We start from the raw sequence: 16,608 nt of genomic DNA, 5'->3' as shown, positions 1-16,608 counted from the left end.
TTTTAATTTATTGAATATTTTTTTATTGTTGTATTGGCATAATTATTATTAGTTAATTTGTTGAATATTTGTTATTAATGTTGAATTTACCTTTGAATTAGTAATTCAATATGTTGGAATAATTACTAATTTTACTCTATTATTGCATGATTTGTGTTTATTTTTTTTCCATTTATTTTGATTGTTAGTCTAGAGTTTTTTTTTAATTTATTGTTTTGTTGTATTCGCATAATTATTGAATAATGTTTTGAATTGTAATTGTTAATTTTTAATTTACCTTAGAATTAGTAATTAAATATTTTGGAATAATTATTAATTTTACTCTATTATTGCATGATTTATGTTTAATTTTTTCCATTTATTTTGAGAACGCCATTTAGTGGTCATTAGAAAGGACTTTTAAATACATGTAATGTTATGGCTTTTAGCTATGAAAGAAAACGATTTATAGCCTCAAAGAGTATTTCAAAGTTTCAAAAACTTAGGATCACTGCCATAACATCTTTCTTTTATTTCATACTTTGATTATTTGCCCTTATTGCTTGCTTTAGTTAGGGTATTCGTATTTTTTTTTACCTTAACTTGGTCATTTTTGTTTTCCATTAGGGCATGCCTTTAGCATTTAGATTTCTCGAGCTCATTGGATTTTCCACAGTATCTCCTCGATCTTTGATCTTTGAACTTTTCCTTACCCCGTAGTGTAAGGTGTGATCCTAGTGAGGATTGACCTTTGATTTTTGGAATTTTCATTTAGCCCCTAGTTTGGAGGGCTGATCCCAGCTAGGATTAACCAATAACTTTTAGAATTCTTATTTGCCTTTAGTGTGGGGTGTGATTCTAGTTTAGGTTTTTTAAGAAGAAAAACTTATGAAGACTCAAATAGACACAACGAGGGATATATTTTTATGAATCAATGACTAGCAAATTGAACTACATACAATTATGCATACAACTAAAATATGGCATAAGTAAAAAAAAAAATCATGGTCTTAACTTAGAAAATTCTACAAAGTTCAAGATTATTAATTAGATATGCCTTGATGTAGAATGAATTAGTAAGGAATTCATATCTTAAAGTCAAGTTCTAAACCACTACATGAAGGATATACTTACTACCTGATCTCAAAAGGGTTTATGACCTACCTAACGAACTCCTTTCGTAAAGACAATATAGAGGTTTATATGGAATGGTTTGGGCATAGTATGACTATCATTACGAAGTAAATACTCAACTCGTAATTAGATGTTTCACAAATATAAATTTCAACTGAAAGTCATAAGGTAGACTATTACTTCCCACCTAACCTAAGATTAGGTTTATTCAAGAATTTAAATGCAAGAAGGCATTAGTCCATACCTCATATACTTATGCATGAGCAATATTTAAAAAAAAAACAAAAAAAATGATAAAATTAAATTGCACAAACCAACAAAAATAAACAAGCGAACAAAGCCCAGTCTGACCATACAAGTCCCTAGTGAATCGTCATCCTATTGAGACATGCATGACGTCGAATGGCAAAATGCATCTTGGAATTGAAGGGTGTTTACATTTAATCATAAAGTTATGATTAGAGAGAGTCATCATCTAATATCATGGTCACTAGAAAACCTATGGTTTACGAGAGTTTGGGTAAGAAGACTAGTTGTGTAAGGGAAAGACATATTAACCCCAGCACCCTATCTATGGTAAGCTACATTGTTGATTGATTGTTAATCTAAGTCATGTTTCTATTTTTTTAGTTTTATCTAAGGCTTATGACAGATCTCTTTTTGTGATAAAATCTCTATCTTATAAGGTTAAATTCTAACTATTCTAATGCCCTAATTTTAGCATCTCATTTATCTCTTATTTTGTATCTTTAGCATAAAAGGATATATTTTACGATGTAATTTTATACCTATAAACATTAAATTCTACAGATAAATCCTAACACTCCAAATAACAAAATAATTATTATAGGATTTTTGGTATTTTAGTCAAATCTTAATGGATAATCATAAACTGGTTATGATACCTATTTTATATTTTTAAAACATAATAAAAATATATTTTTTATTTGTTTTTATGTTTTAGAAAATATGCATAAAAAAACCCTTAGAATTTGATCATATGCAAGAAAACAAAATATATTTTTGTATTTTTTTTGCATGAGGAAATCTTTTGAGTTTTTTTGGATTGTTTTCAAATTTTTGGAGAAAATTGATTATTTTCAATATTGGTTTCATATTTTACAGTGTAAATCTACAACCCAATATTAAATGAAATTATTGAATAAAAAACATATTTTTGTATTCTCTAAAATAAGGAGTTTTTTATTATATTTTTTCGTTTGAAAATTAAGAGAAAAAATTAGTTATTTTTAATACTAGGTTTGTATTTTTTATAATGTAATTTACAAGGACCTAAAAATAATTTCAAAATAGTCTTTGAAATTTTTAAAATTTTAATTTTAATTTTTAAGGCTTTGTTTTGCTAAGCATTAAAATAAGGATAAGCTAAAAACTCAAGGAAAGACATAAATGTGTAATTTACAAAATACTCTTAGCCTAAAGGCTGGGCTTATTAAGCCTGAGGTCCAAACTCAGCTTCGTTTAGATGGGCTAATAGACAACCCAAAAGTTATTTCATTTTAAAAAAAAAAAGTTGGACTTAACCTAATCATATGGGCTAGGTCTGATCTAGCGCACAAAACTTGCAAAACATGAATTATAATTCATGTTATACATACTTGTATAAAAGGGAGTAATTAAAATTAAGATGGGAGAAGAAAGCTTACATGACTTGGTAAGGTGCCAACTATCGTTACTAGCCTTTCACAAAGATGGTGGAGATGTTGGTGGAGTTCGTTGCTGCTTATAATGCTGGTTTAGAAGGAAAAAAGGTGCAACTTTAGTTGGTGTTATCAATATTGACTAGAGGTTAAAGGTGCAAGAGTCATTGCTGGTCTAGAAAGAGGATGCAAGCATATGGTGCCTTGTATACATCACAAGAGAATTGAATTTAAAGATGTTTGTCGTGCATACTATAGTATTGAAACCTTGAGAAAAGCATATTGTATTGTTATGTACCCTTATTTGAAGTTGATCTCGATCCGAATGAAAGAGATGTTATTACTCCCCCTTGCCCCCCCCCTCCCAACTTGAAAAGGTGTGTTGGTAGACTAAGGAAAGATGGAGATGATCAGCCTGGTATGGTAAGGAAAAGAGCTTCAACACTTAGATACAATAATTGCAAGCAATATGACCATAATTCTAGAACATGCCAAAGGGACAATGCTTAACAGATTTCAAGTAAAGTTTGTGGTAGAGTTGGGAGATCTAAGAGGGGATCCAATATTAATGCTATAAGAGGCTTAATAGTTGGTATAATTGAGAGGAAATTTAGTAATGGTGCTATAAGAGACTCAAATAGTGGCAAAATGGCAAAGTTATTAGAGGTGATGTTAGTACATCCTCATCATAACCCTCTACACGTGATTCTATTGCGGCACCATAATATTTTTTTAGTTTTAAATGAATATCTAATTTGAATAATCTATGTGATCTTTCAAATGCTCATAAGTATATCTATATCTTCTTTACACTTTACCCGAAAAGTAGGTTCATTAATTGAAATATATGAAAAACAATTGGTGATTTTTAGTGTTGTCGCTGCTATGAATGTTAAAAAATTTATGATTTTTTTAATATGTTTGAATGTTGATGCTTTTGGTTAAAAAAAATTAATGTTGATGCTTTTGATAAGACAACTAATGTTTGAATTGTTTTGCACTATATATGTTATGTAGTTGTGGATCAAAGTTGCCTTATGTTTTTATTTCATTTGTTTGACATGAACAACATAATAATACAAATATTAATATCACATGCACTAAATTAGTTACTAACAACAATTTCACACAAACAAAGTTAGTCTTCATGTTGTGATTCTTGATCCAAACCCTACGTAGCTCATCTTTTATTTTCTTCAATTCATCTAGTATTCGATCGACATCATGAGAACCTCCTCCACCTATTACAATCATTTCAATTTCATTTATATGTTTACACCAAGCAATAAATTATTGTCGCATGACATATCATCACATCTATAAAATAACTTGTTCTTACTAGTTTCTATTTTCGATATCCTAATAGTTGCTTTTTTCCACATTTCTTGCACCTACTTTTGAACATGAGTCCATCCAAACTATTACAACTTTCTAAGCTACTAGCATTTGATGTAGATGATGGGAGGTTGATGATGTAGTGTTTTATTTGTCAAATTTGACGGAGATTGAGGCAATGTATGTCAGGTTGTGATTAGCAATGTTGTTAGGTGAAAATTGGGTGAAGATTAAAGAACAATATGGTGTTCTTATTCTTTTTAAAATTTGCTAGAATTTGGAACTTTTGGAGGTTATTTGAGAAGAAAATGATGTTGTCATGTTTATGAAATTTTTAGGGTGTTTTGAGAACAAAATGATGTTTTTATTCTTAAATAATTGTTTGTAGTGGTATTGTTGTAATCAATAAAGGTAGGAGTAACAACTATATTTTTTTTAAGAAAAAAAAGCCCCAACATTAAACTTAATGACATTTTTGTTATTTAATATGTTTAGGGGAATTGTAGATATTAAATGAAAAGTAATGGCAAACATGTAAAATAGTAAATATTATTTTTTTATTCTTTTAGATAAAAGAGATATAAGATATAAAACGTTACATGTGCTCCAAAATATAAATTATAAAGTGTAATTTTTCAATACAATTTAATCCAAATCATAGATTGATGAGCTTCCCCTAAATTAATAAATCATTATGGTGTCATGCCTCTTAACTTATAAAAAATACATTTTTCTCATTAATCTCCCTATATTATGTACTTTATTTCTATATTTAGTTAAAGATTAAAAAATTTAAAAGGAAATGAAATTGATGAAAATAATTAAGTTGTAACTGATTTTTGTTAAAAAAATAACAAGATTAAATATATAATTTATAAAACTATGAAAATTATTAAAAATATTGTTATACCGAATTAGTCCACATCATGGACTGAATTAATAAAACTATCACAAATAATTAGATTTGTACAAATTATATATTTAGTCAATCACATTTGGAATGTAAATTTTTTATATTTGATAATAAAGCTATGATTATGAAATAAAGTGATTAGTAATGCATCCATCACAAAATAATCTCAACAAATTTAATAATTGTGTCAAAATTCTACTGGTCTTATTCATGAGCTTAGATTATTGTCCATAATGTCTATATAATAATTTTTTTGATATAATTTAATCATGATAACTTAACTTTGTTTTTATTAAATGATAAATTCTTTAAAGAAATAAGTTATTTTTGAAGATATTATTAACATAAACTAATTAAGAAGGGGAAATTTCTCCTAACAAAGTCACTATGAAATATTTTTTTTTAATTTCATTTTTTAATATTAAATTTATTGATAATGAAGTTTCATAATTTATTTTAGTTGTTTTTATGGGGTTATTTTAAGCTTATGACCCGAGTAACGACTTTTAAAAGTTAACCTAGTTGACTTGAATTTTTTTTTCTTTTATGTAATTGTTTGTTTTTTCCATTTTCATTATTTATCATTTAGTTGATTGAGAATTAAATTTTTAATTTTTTTTTCTATGAGGTTATCTTAGTCTATGATCCAAGTCAAGGGTTTTTGACAGGTTAAACTAGGTTGATTCAAATTTTTTTTTTCTTTATGAATTGATTTTTTTTTTTTTCAATTTCATCATTCAATTTTGGATTGATTGAGAATTGTGCGTCATAATTTGACAGATTAACCTGGATTGACTCATTTTTTTGTTATTTTTTTAATTAAATTTTTTTTTTAACTTCGTTCTTCAACATCAAGTTGATTAAGAGCTTCGATATATATTTTTATTTGTTTTTTATAAAATTATCGTGATTTCATTACTTGAGTCATGAATTTTACATGTTAATTTTGGTTAACCCAACCAATTCAATATGTTATTGTTTTATATTCTTTTAAAAAATTTATAGTTTAAAATGTTTTTTAATCAAATTATGGTTTTTTTATGGTTATCCAGGTTGTAATTGATATTGCCAAGCTAAACAAATTATATCAAATCAATTTTTATATGGTTTGAATTTTTTTTCTTTAAAAAATATATTAGTAATAATTAAATATTTTTTTAATTTTTTTAAAAAAATTAATCTTTACCTGTAACGTAAAACAGGTAAATAATTTAATTTTTAAGAATACATCTTCACATTCAATAAATGGCACTTAAATGAGTTTAATAAATTCTCTTAATGATTTAGGAGCCCGACTCTCAATATTGGCGAGGGGCAGCCTAGCTGTTAGCTATTCTGAATACGATACCGTTTAAGCTTACATTGTTGTATAGTTACCATTTTCTCGCTACCCAATAACGATAATGACTGTAAGGCCTGTAATAATAATAAACGGCAGACAGGCCTGTAATGACCATTTTATCACGTTCTATAGTCATGTCCGGTGTACTACTCTTCAGCTCCCAATTTCCGATTTTCTCCACCACCACCACCGCCACCAAAACAACCCACCGCTTCGCATGCCACGTCATCCCAAGACAATCCCTGAATCAATCCACCCCTCCTGATCAACAATCACCGAACCCCAAAACCATCCTTTCAACAATAACAAACCTATTGTGGGGCCAGTCATTGCCACCAGGACTCCTAATATCCACCGTCCGTACAACATGGAACTCCACGTGGCAACTCATGATGTCCCAGCTCGCTCCCTCTGATTCCTCCGGCAGGTACACAAGACCGGCCTCAAAATTCCGCCTGAACCCTCCATTTACGCTCCAAAACTCAACAACACTTCACCTCTACGTGGGCTTGCCTTGCCCATGGGCGCACAGGACATTGATTGTTCGGGCGTTGAAGGGCCTGGAAGATGTAGTCCCTGTCTCAATCGCTGGACCGGGTCAAGATGGATCATGGGAATTCAAAGATATTCCTATCTCAAACAGGGATAGGAATATTCTTGTCCCGGGTAGGGATAATGCTAATGGGTGCCGGAATCTGAAGGGTGTGTATGGGTTAAGGAGGTCAGGTGGGTACAGTGGGAGAGCTACGGTGCCAATGTTATGGGATGTGGAGAAGAAGGAAGTAGGGTGTAATGAGAGCTATGATATAATCGAGTTTTTCAATTCGGGTCTTAACGGGTTGGCCCGGAACCCGGGTTTGGACTTGTCACCAAAGGAATTGAAGGGAAGGATTGGGGAGTGGAATGGATTAATTTATCCCAATGTCAATAATGGGGTTTATAGGTAAGGGTTTTAATCTTCGTGGGTTTTACGTTTTCTTTTCTTTATTCTTTGTGGGTAAAGGTCAAATGGATTAATGCATGATTTGTTGTTAGTGTAGGTGTGGGTTTGCTCAAAGTCAAGATGCGTATGACAGTGCAGTGAATGGTTTATTCACCACACTGGAGGTGGTGGAAGATCATCTGACTACCTCGCGATACTTGTGTGGAGACACATTGACTCTTGCGGATGTTTGCTTGTTTACCACTCTAATTCGGTTTGATATTGTGTATAATGTTCTGTTTAAGTGCACGAAGAAGAAGCTGATTGAGTACCCTAATCTTCATGGCTACATGCGTGACATTTACCAGGTAGGCATATCCATCCTCTGTTTTTCAAGCTCGTCAAAAGATAAATGTCGTGCAATTTGTTATTTTATTTAGGTTCATGTACTTCATGGTTGCAATGGCTTGATGTTTGTGCCATGAACAGATGCCAAAGGTTGCTGAAACATGCAATTTTTCAGCCATTATGGATGGTTACTACAAAGTACTCTTCCCACTGAATCCAGGCAGCATTTGTCCTGTTATGCCTTCTGGATGTGAGCATGAAGTCCTCTCCACCCCTCACAACAGGGAGTCTGTCATTAGCGAACAAGACTACCAAACAGGATCACTGAGTATATGAGTGGATCGGAGATAAAATAGCAAAAGGTGGAAAGGAGAAGTACCAAACAGGATTATTGAAGATATCAGAAGGAAATTGGAGGACTGCAAAACGTCCTCTTAAGGAGATTGATGTATGATGATGTGATCAGTTGTGGTTTCTTCTTGATGCTAGATACAAGATTTTTGTCATGGAGAGAATGGGATGGTTCGCCAAAATGTAGCATCAGAATTGCCGTGCAGACAATGTCATACACTGTTGTTTCCTTATCTTCATATGCAAGTGGATGATGCTTTATTTAATGACGAACGTGACTGTCTAAGATTGTGATGCAAGATTAATTTCAACCCTGTGTATGGCTGACATGCGGTGAATGCCCCTGAATTGCATGGATGCCTCATTTCCATGCCTCATTCGGATGTTCAAAGACGGACGATAAAATCTGCTCGCACAACATGCTGCTTTCAGAATTTTAATGCCCTCAGTGCCCTGTGTTGAGAAGATAACTGTATGTTTAATCCCTAAAACATACCCTAGAGGTTGCATGAGTCCAGCCATACTAGATGCAAGTTGTCCAGCAGAGATTGAATTCTGTTTTTGCATTATCTAAAGTGATGAAATGTTACCTGTTGTTCTTTGCAACCAGACAGAGCTTAAAAGAAGAAGGCCATTCTTCACATCCGTGCCATTGATTTCGAGCTGGAAACAGGACGGCAACAATCGCTCCATAGAATCCTGGCATGTTCTTGGCTAAATAGCTCAAAGGGCTTCCTTGCATTGTCAAAGAATGCTAGGATACATTTCAGAGGATGACCTTTTTAAGGTTTCCAACTGCTTGCTAACAATCTGCTAGGAAATCACACGGTGATCTCCTCTTTGTACTTTCAATGCCATCATGTTGCCATCTCAAACTAATTGATCATTGGTTTCCAAGCACTCATAGGGGCATCTCCATATTAGGTCGTGGATGGTGCCTAGCATTGGATTAGCGCATAGCAGCAGCTTGTGCAAAAACAAGCCATACTGCGTTGCACTTGTATGGAATCTCTCTCTCCAGCAAATAGCAGCCTGTGGCCAAACCATGACGACAACTTCAATGGGGAGCAATCAAAAGCGGATAAAAATGGCTAGTGCCTGATATGATGGAGGACACAGAACTAGGGCGGATCACAAAGCCAAAATCCTGTACAATAAACAAAGACATACATGACCCAGTTGTTGCCAAGCTGCAGCACAAAATCCCAGATTTAGACGCAAAATTCAATACTGGGATGGTAGATTATGCAATCAATACATCATAAACACATTTTTAGGGCCATGCACGACCCACTGCCAATTAACCATCCGGCTTGACAAAATAACACCATATGACTTTGACAAGAGTGCCAGCAGGACCAAGAAAAACTGAGCAAATCCACTTCAAAATCTTTCTTCTCTCGTCATGGATGGGATTGTGGAAGAATGAGGTAGTCTCATAATCTGCACATCTGATCACCTTGCTGCTGAATTAGATCCTGCACCAGAGCAAAAGGTGATCATTAGAAGGAAACTGAAGTCCACAAGAACAAAATGTTGCAAGCAACAGAGCATCCCAAGAACAACCTAGTCGCTCCCCAAATCCCAGTCTTGACAGTAGAATATTACACAAAAAAAAAAAAAAAGAGGGGGGGGGGGGGCAAACAAGCCATGCAAAAGAAATCTAGAAGGACCCATGTTATTCTGCCCAAGGCAGCCAATTTTAACAAGATATGTGGACTTAAACGACATACACCCCTCTGAAATTATAATGTAGAGGAGCACCAAGGGCTATCAAATACAAATAAAGAGCTGCAACATCATAAAATTTGATTAAGCAAAATACAGAAATAGAAATGGAGGATAAAAACATCTTTTGAATTGGAAAAATAAAATTCTAATATAAAAGTGCTATCCCATCCTGTTGAATATCATTCGAATACATCCCTAGGAAATCTCCAATGCAAAGCACCATATTTGATTTATGAACAAAGATGGTTTTTTAAAAATCCCTGCATTCCCAATCTAAATCAAAATTAATTGCCAGCTCGAAGCTACATGACCTAAAAACCGGTGCGAATAAAGTTTGGTATTACTAGGCTATCCTTGAGACCTGAAAACCATAGGTTTAGGATCTTAAACCTAGCAAACTCTACAGCATCGAAGGAAAGTTTTGTAGGCATCAACAGGGCATCATACACAGATTGAATCTTTATGTCATTGAAAAGTAAATGGGCCAAATTTCCAAGTTTCTCAACCCCATGCCTGATAAAGATTTAGAATAAACTTACTATTTGAACGTTTCATGTTCCTACAGAACTTACTGCCACATCGGCATGGGAATACCTCCACAGGTTGATCAGTATCATCAAAATCAATACCATAATCCTGCAGCCACATCAGCCATCAATTCTTATGAGTACAGAATGATTGCACATGTGATATAAATTTTTAAATTGAAGAGCAAGGGACAAGTAACAGAAACTAGTGTGTGTATGTAATTTCCAAATCCAAATGTCCTATCTACAATAAATTTATAGCTCCTGGTCACTTAAAAAGGCAAACATTTAGATGTACTATCTTCGTAATTTCAACAGCAGTAAAAGATCTGACATCATTTCTCACGAAACGACAATGTCACAACTCACAACACAATATAACTTCACATACATGATAGAATCTACTTCCACCTGTGACTTATTTCAGAAACACAGTATAATGCCAACCACGCCTCCTCATTGGAAAGTATCAAAGCAACAACGCTTATGTAACAGCTAAGCAGAATCGTGAAAAATTAATGGACAACTAAAGTAACATTGCTCACCCATGTTAACTCTTCTAAGGCATTCACTTCTCTTGTTGTGAAGAAAGCAAGCTGAAAAAATTGATCCAATGTGACTTTGTAATTTGAGAATATAATCTAGTATATTCAATAAAGGCATGATAATAAGAATCCTAATGAAGTATCCATACATGATAATAATGATGATCAGGGGTCTCAATCTTCACGGGGATTTCAATCATATTTGCATCAAGACATCTAACAAGAACAAAAGAACTTATATCAGAATGCATCAACTTGCTGATTGCTGCCACAAGAAAGGTTTCTTATGTATGGCAGAAATTTCATGTCCTCCTTTTCTCTATTCTTTTTCAGATTGAAATCAAGTCCTTTTCCAGTTCATGTGAAATAAGGAAACCCAACTGAAAAGTTTAAAAAGAGAGAACCAAAACAATTTCCGTAGGATATCAACTCATCAAATCAAATATGCATCAGATATATAGACTTACCTGTGATTGATAAACCTAGCAATATTTCCATAAAATGTCGCATCCAAACACAGAGCTTCTTCATCCTTTACAACTCCTTTCAAGCACCAATCCGCATCAAGTAGAACTGGATAGGCATGCTTCTCAGTCTTGCTGCTACTTGTCCTTTGCATCTTCCTCTCATAGAACTCTTTGTTGGTTAGTATCTCCCCTACATACTCGCATACAAATGTACCTTTTGGTAGCATTTCTAGAGTTCTGAGACCCCACCGCTTCCCTTCAGGGGTAAAGAAAACCTGATGCACAAAAAGAATTAGCAATGAGAAAAAATTGTGAAGAAAGAAGAGGACATCAGATTACTTAAGGAACAACTTTTGTGATCATATTTCTTATATAAAGAACGACAATCCAAAATCATTCCAAACATTTGATTTGCCTAAAATTTATTACATTTCTTAAAATAAGAATTCCATACCCTTTATTTATTTATGTTAAAGTTTATAACCTCTATTGCACTTCCATATTTAGAAGTATTCTTTGTTTCTTAGAAACAAAAAAACACACTAATGTAACTACCTAGCTAATAGTTAAACTGTTTTGTGTTAACCTTCACTAGCTTCCATATTAACTTTGTCTTTTTAACACTAACCTTTATTGTCCTTCCATATTTAGCTTGTATTGTTCATTTTTATTCTAAAACTAACCAAAAAATTATTACCGTTTCTCAATTTCTGTGTATTTGAGGATTTCTATTGGGAATTATTTTATAAATAAAATTTTATTGCCTTATTTTTTTTTTCCACTTTTAATATTTAACTAATTTTGATAATTGAATTCTATTGAATAAATTCCAATACCCATACCTGCAACTTGCACCTTATACCTCGCTGCACGACTCTGTTTCCACATTGTTTGTGGCAGCCACATTTGCTCCAACATTCTTCTATATATTTTCTCTTCACGTGACCCTTGCATGGTTCCAATATCTCATCGTTTTTTGATCTTTCCAGCGGGCAATCTCTACAATAAGAAAGGCATTGTCGCTGAGGATCCCGAGTTAGAGAGATACAATCTTCTAAGAAATCCTCCTTGACAAGGCCTTCTAAAGTGTATGCAAAACCATGCTCAGTGTCACTGGAGCAAACACAAGGTGTAGATGACAACAAACAATTACCAATACAAGCCAAGCAGCAATTTTCAGCCCTAGTTTGAGAGAGAGTGAAGTTGACATAAGCATTCTGAAAAATCAGATTCCGGGGTATGTAGTTAAAAAATGGTGGAAACTCGCTGTTTACGTCGTTCAACCATGGAATCTCAACCATTTCTTCTCCCTTAGTGATGTCAGTACGATAATGAAGGGACCTAAACTCATCAGGAGTCAGTTGACTCTGTGGAACCACAATCAAACTACCAAACTCAGCATCTCTAAATTCATTTACTTTGCCACTTCCAGAACAGCCATTTTCAATAGCCTCTTCACTCACCTGCACTACCTCCAAAACATTCAGAGGTTGTAGTGGTCTTGGAATTTGAAAAGCAGCCACCTCATCAAAGTGACGAGCATCAACTGATCCCCTTGCAACATAGGCTGGTACATGGTTATTTTCTTTAATGCCACCAACACCAACAGATTTCTTCAATAGATCAAGAGCTGGTGTTACATTCAAAATCCTTTCCTGCGATTCATGTTCATGAGAGGGATCAGTTGCCAAATCCAAGAAGCATTCACACATATCTTTCAACATTTGCATGACAGAAAAGTTTGGGTCAAGGATTTTGTAAGATCGGAGACATTTATCCTGCATTGATTGCAGAAGTTCATCTTGACTAGGCATATGAAAATCTGGTCTTCCAAGCATAGAGTTGCAGCTCAGAGAAATCTTCACCTCTCCCAGTGCTGAGGTGGCAATCTCTAAGCTAGCTGGAGAGTCTTCTGGAATGGTTGCAAGTTCACAGCTATCTCTTGCCGGAATTGATGAAACTGGAACGTTATCTTCCATATCGTCTCCAGCTAAAAATTGGGATGCTGGAGGTTCTTGATGATGCTGTTTGCGTGAAGAAACTCTTTGAATAAGAGATTGTTCTTTGCTTGCAGAATCTGTGAAGGTTGAAGAAACCAAAATCAGCCCAAAAAGAATAGCACTAATTGCCATGTCGACATTCAAATCCTTTACACAAGAAAAAATAAAATCAACCAATAAGAAAGACACAAATTGCAGTTTTGACATTCAAATTAAATACTTGGGGAAAAAACCAGATATATCATTCATGGTTACAAACAGTACTCTTCAATTCCCCGGTCCCCATGAGTGAAATAATTTACCTGGTCGGATAATTGCAATACGTTGCCTAGCGTCTTCAAAAGGCATGTCACCAGTAAATGGCTCGTCTTTAGGTTTGATCAGAGCACGAGAATGAGGCACTTTTTGTTTGGGTGAGAGAAAAGCGCTTGGCTGAACTACGGGGTCTTTGAAGTGCACTGCTTGCGATGATCCTTTTAAATTAGGTCTTTTCTCTTGTGGAGCAGCCTCAGGTAATAAAGGTTCCTTTCCCTTGTATGGTCGCTGCTTCCATGACAAAAGTGAATCAGACAACAATGTTCCATCCATATCAGATAAATCAGACTGACTAGAGTGTTCCGGCACCGCCAAACAACCAGGAGAAACAGTTTGTGAGCTCATGTTTCCAGCAGGATTCCGAAGTGAAATAGGCCTGGGTTGTGAATTTCTCGTTTCCAGAGACTGCTTCTGGGATTTTGCACCAGGCAGTACTTTCCCCTCCACTTTAGGCTTTCTTGAAGAGCTTCCAGCCAACACTAGGTCGCTGTTGTTAGGCGGGGAGGAACCTTGCCCATCTTGGCCTCTACGCAACCGTTTGAACGGCCGCTCAGGTTCATTAGAAATCCGAGTTTTTTCCTCAAAAGTTCCCTCCTGCAAGTCAAAATAGCCAAGAGGCATGTCAGAAGATATAGGCAGACAGGAAAGCATACACAACATTACCATCAAAAGAAATGAATCACTTACCGTAGCATCATCATTCTCGTCAGGAACCTGAGACAGATATCAAGCAAACACGTTTAGAAAGCCTTCAAAAGAGTTAAAAAGAAAAGGCAATAAATAAAAGAAGCGCACCTTAGACTCCTCCTCATCAAAAATGGCATCCGCAAGAGCTCTATAATTTTCCTCTTCAATAAGCTCCCAATTTTTCTCATAAAGTTTTAGCATCTTTTTCAACACAGGTTTAACTTGCTTTTCGCTTATTCCAAGCGCCTTCATAGCCCTAAAGGCTTTCACAACTCTCGGATTAGTCGGCATCGACAGTCAAATACCTGCACTTGCAAGTTAAAAAGGAATCAAAACCAGCAAGAGAGCCACCTCTTCATAAAAAAAATAAAAAAAAAAAAAAAAAAAAAAAGCATTATTCAGGATCTTAGCATTGAAACAACAACCGTTTTGGATTTTAATTGAAACTCAATAATTACATTTCTAATTAGGTTTTTCTCTTAATTCAAAATCAAACTCGTCACATGCACATGCAAGAGCTGATTTAGTATCAAAACCACAGAACCCTAAATTCAAGGATTTCTCAAACAATAATCAAAACGAAACCAAACAAGATGATTAAAGAAAGAGAAAGAATCGAGAAGGAGATAGCAATGCACCTGATTATAATTTCAAGCAAAAAAAAAAAATTCCTAACTCGTTAGGAGAGAGAGATTAGTGACTCTTTTTCATCAAAAAGAGAGCTTTGGTTTGAATGGAAAGAGAGTGTAAAAGCTCCCCCGCCTTTTTTTAAGATTGTTTTACTTGAAGAGCGCGTGTTATACAAACGAAGGGTAATTGTACTAGAAGGAAGGGCTCTTTGGCCCGGGCTAATTCATGCTCTGCCTCGTTATTTTCACAGGTGATGAAAACAGGAGAGAAGGGTTTTCACGTGCTGAAGAAGAAGCTCACCTAGCTCTCCTCCGATGAAGAAAAGGCGGTCGATCAACCTTGATTTGATTGATGCGTCGAATTCAGCATTTCTAATCTGCTTCATATATATCCCAACATCATATGATTTAAATAGCTTCAGATTGTGGTGGATTTGGGAACACAAAATGACAATCCGATTCAAAATCGACTGTGTTGCTTGAGTTTATGGTAGAGCATGGAAAAAAGTTGAAGCATCGTCATACGACAAAAATCATGAAAGATGAAGAGCTGTGGATACTCTGGTAGCTAAGCCATGTAGGAATTTATTACATGGTTATATACAAGTTTTCTTTTCAATACATAATAAAATAATGATTTCATTTTTTTGTGGTTTAATTTCTTCATGGGAGACGTTGTTCTTAATGGACAAGGGCATCATTGAATTTCAATGTATATTTCTTTCTAGAAAAGTGGTCTCCTCAGGGTGGTGGATGAGGGTGTCGATTTGCAACGGAGTTTTAATACAAAAATAAATAATTAAAAGAACTAGTTTAACATGAATACAAAAAGATTATAAATATGCTAAACAAAAAAATTATAAAATAAAAAGAATATTTTACCTTTAAAATAATAAAATAAAATAACCGTATATCTTTTAACATCTTCTCTCAAACTCACGAGACAACAATTACAACCATCGAAAGTTTACTAACTAGAAAACGAAAGTGGAAAATAGAATGTGACTTAGTAAAAATATTTGCAAAAAAAAAAAGGAATAAAAGGCAAAGTAATGGCGTTATGCTTGAAATAATGACAAGTAAGATGGCAATCGATCTCACCGTGCTTTATTTTTTCAAAAAAAAAAACAAAAACAAACTGTGAGCAATTTAAATAAAACTCTGGTTGTCACAATACATAGAAGTGAGATAAAAAAGAGAAACTCTCGTGTCTACAAGTAACAAGTGTAACCAAACAATATTTTTGGTAGTTGATGTCATAGCACGATATTCTATTTCGTTGAAGATTGAGAAATATTAAATTATTTCTTACTATTCTAAGAAATAAGATAATCACCCAAAAAATACAAAAACTAGTAACAGACTTGTGATTTGTAGGATCATTGTCATGATTAGTATCGGAGTATACACACAGCTCCAAGAAAAATATAGATGGAAGTAAAGGACTCTGAAAGACTATATCCTGAATATATCGCAAAATACAAAGAACAACTACCTAATGAACAATAGTAGGAGAAGCAACAAATTGACTAACAATATGAACAACATATGCAATATCTGAATGAGTAATAGTGAGATATATCAAGCTCTCAATAATAGTACGGTATAAAGTAGGATATGACAAAAGTAAACCATCAAAAGAAGAATAATTTGCATTAACCTCAATGAGAGTATCTGCAATCTTATTATCAGTAAGTCTAACCCACTCAAGAATATATACAA

At 34.0% G+C, this 16,608-nt stretch overlaps 2 protein-coding genes across 4 annotated transcripts; one reads left to right on the top strand and one right to left on the bottom strand.

Annotated features, from left to right (window-relative positions):
• Nucleotides 1-6,467: 6,467 nt before the first annotated feature.
• LOC118031229 (uncharacterized) lies at nucleotides 6,468-8,271 on the top strand. The gene is made up of 3 exons (XM_035035573.2): nucleotides 6,468-7,307; nucleotides 7,405-7,654; nucleotides 7,776-8,271. Exons 1-3 carry the CDS (start codon nucleotides 6,472-6,474, stop codon nucleotides 7,968-7,970), a joined length of 1,281 nt encoding a protein of 426 aa, XP_034891464.1. The 5' UTR covers nucleotides 6,468-6,471; the 3' UTR covers nucleotides 7,971-8,271.
• Nucleotides 8,272-9,065: 794 nt separating this feature from the next.
• Nucleotides 9,066-15,584, bottom strand: LOC118031228 (probable inactive histone-lysine N-methyltransferase SUVR2). Of its 3 annotated transcripts, XM_035035571.2 has the most exons (11): nucleotides 15,188-15,584; nucleotides 14,366-14,562; nucleotides 14,258-14,284; nucleotides 13,558-14,164; nucleotides 13,121-13,332; nucleotides 12,098-12,910; nucleotides 11,256-11,530; nucleotides 10,938-11,004; nucleotides 10,789-10,839; nucleotides 10,256-10,352; nucleotides 9,066-9,463 (listed from the first exon to the last, which is right to left on the bottom strand). In XM_035035571.2, exons 2-11 carry the CDS (start codon nucleotides 14,546-14,548, stop codon nucleotides 9,441-9,443), a joined length of 2,355 nt encoding a protein of 784 aa, XP_034891462.1. In that variant the 5' UTR covers nucleotides 14,549-14,562; nucleotides 15,188-15,584; the 3' UTR covers nucleotides 9,066-9,440. The 3 variants fall into 3 exon arrangements, with proteins under 3 accessions (XP_034891462.1, XP_034891458.1, XP_034891460.1); XM_035035567.2 differs by having other exon boundaries at nucleotides 12,098-13,332; XM_035035569.2 differs by lacking the exon at nucleotides 15,188-15,584 and adding an exon at nucleotides 14,896-15,168 and having other exon boundaries at nucleotides 12,098-13,332.
• Between the last annotated feature and the right edge of the window lie 1,024 nt (nucleotides 15,585-16,608).

This window comes from Populus alba, chromosome 14 (assembly GCF_005239225.2).
Source record: "Populus alba chromosome 14, ASM523922v2, whole genome shotgun sequence".
Classification (NCBI taxonomy): Eukaryota; Viridiplantae; Streptophyta; class Magnoliopsida; order Malpighiales; family Salicaceae; genus Populus; species Populus alba.
Note: the sequence above shows the minus strand (reverse complement) of the source record. Positions and strands in the feature narration are given on the sequence as shown.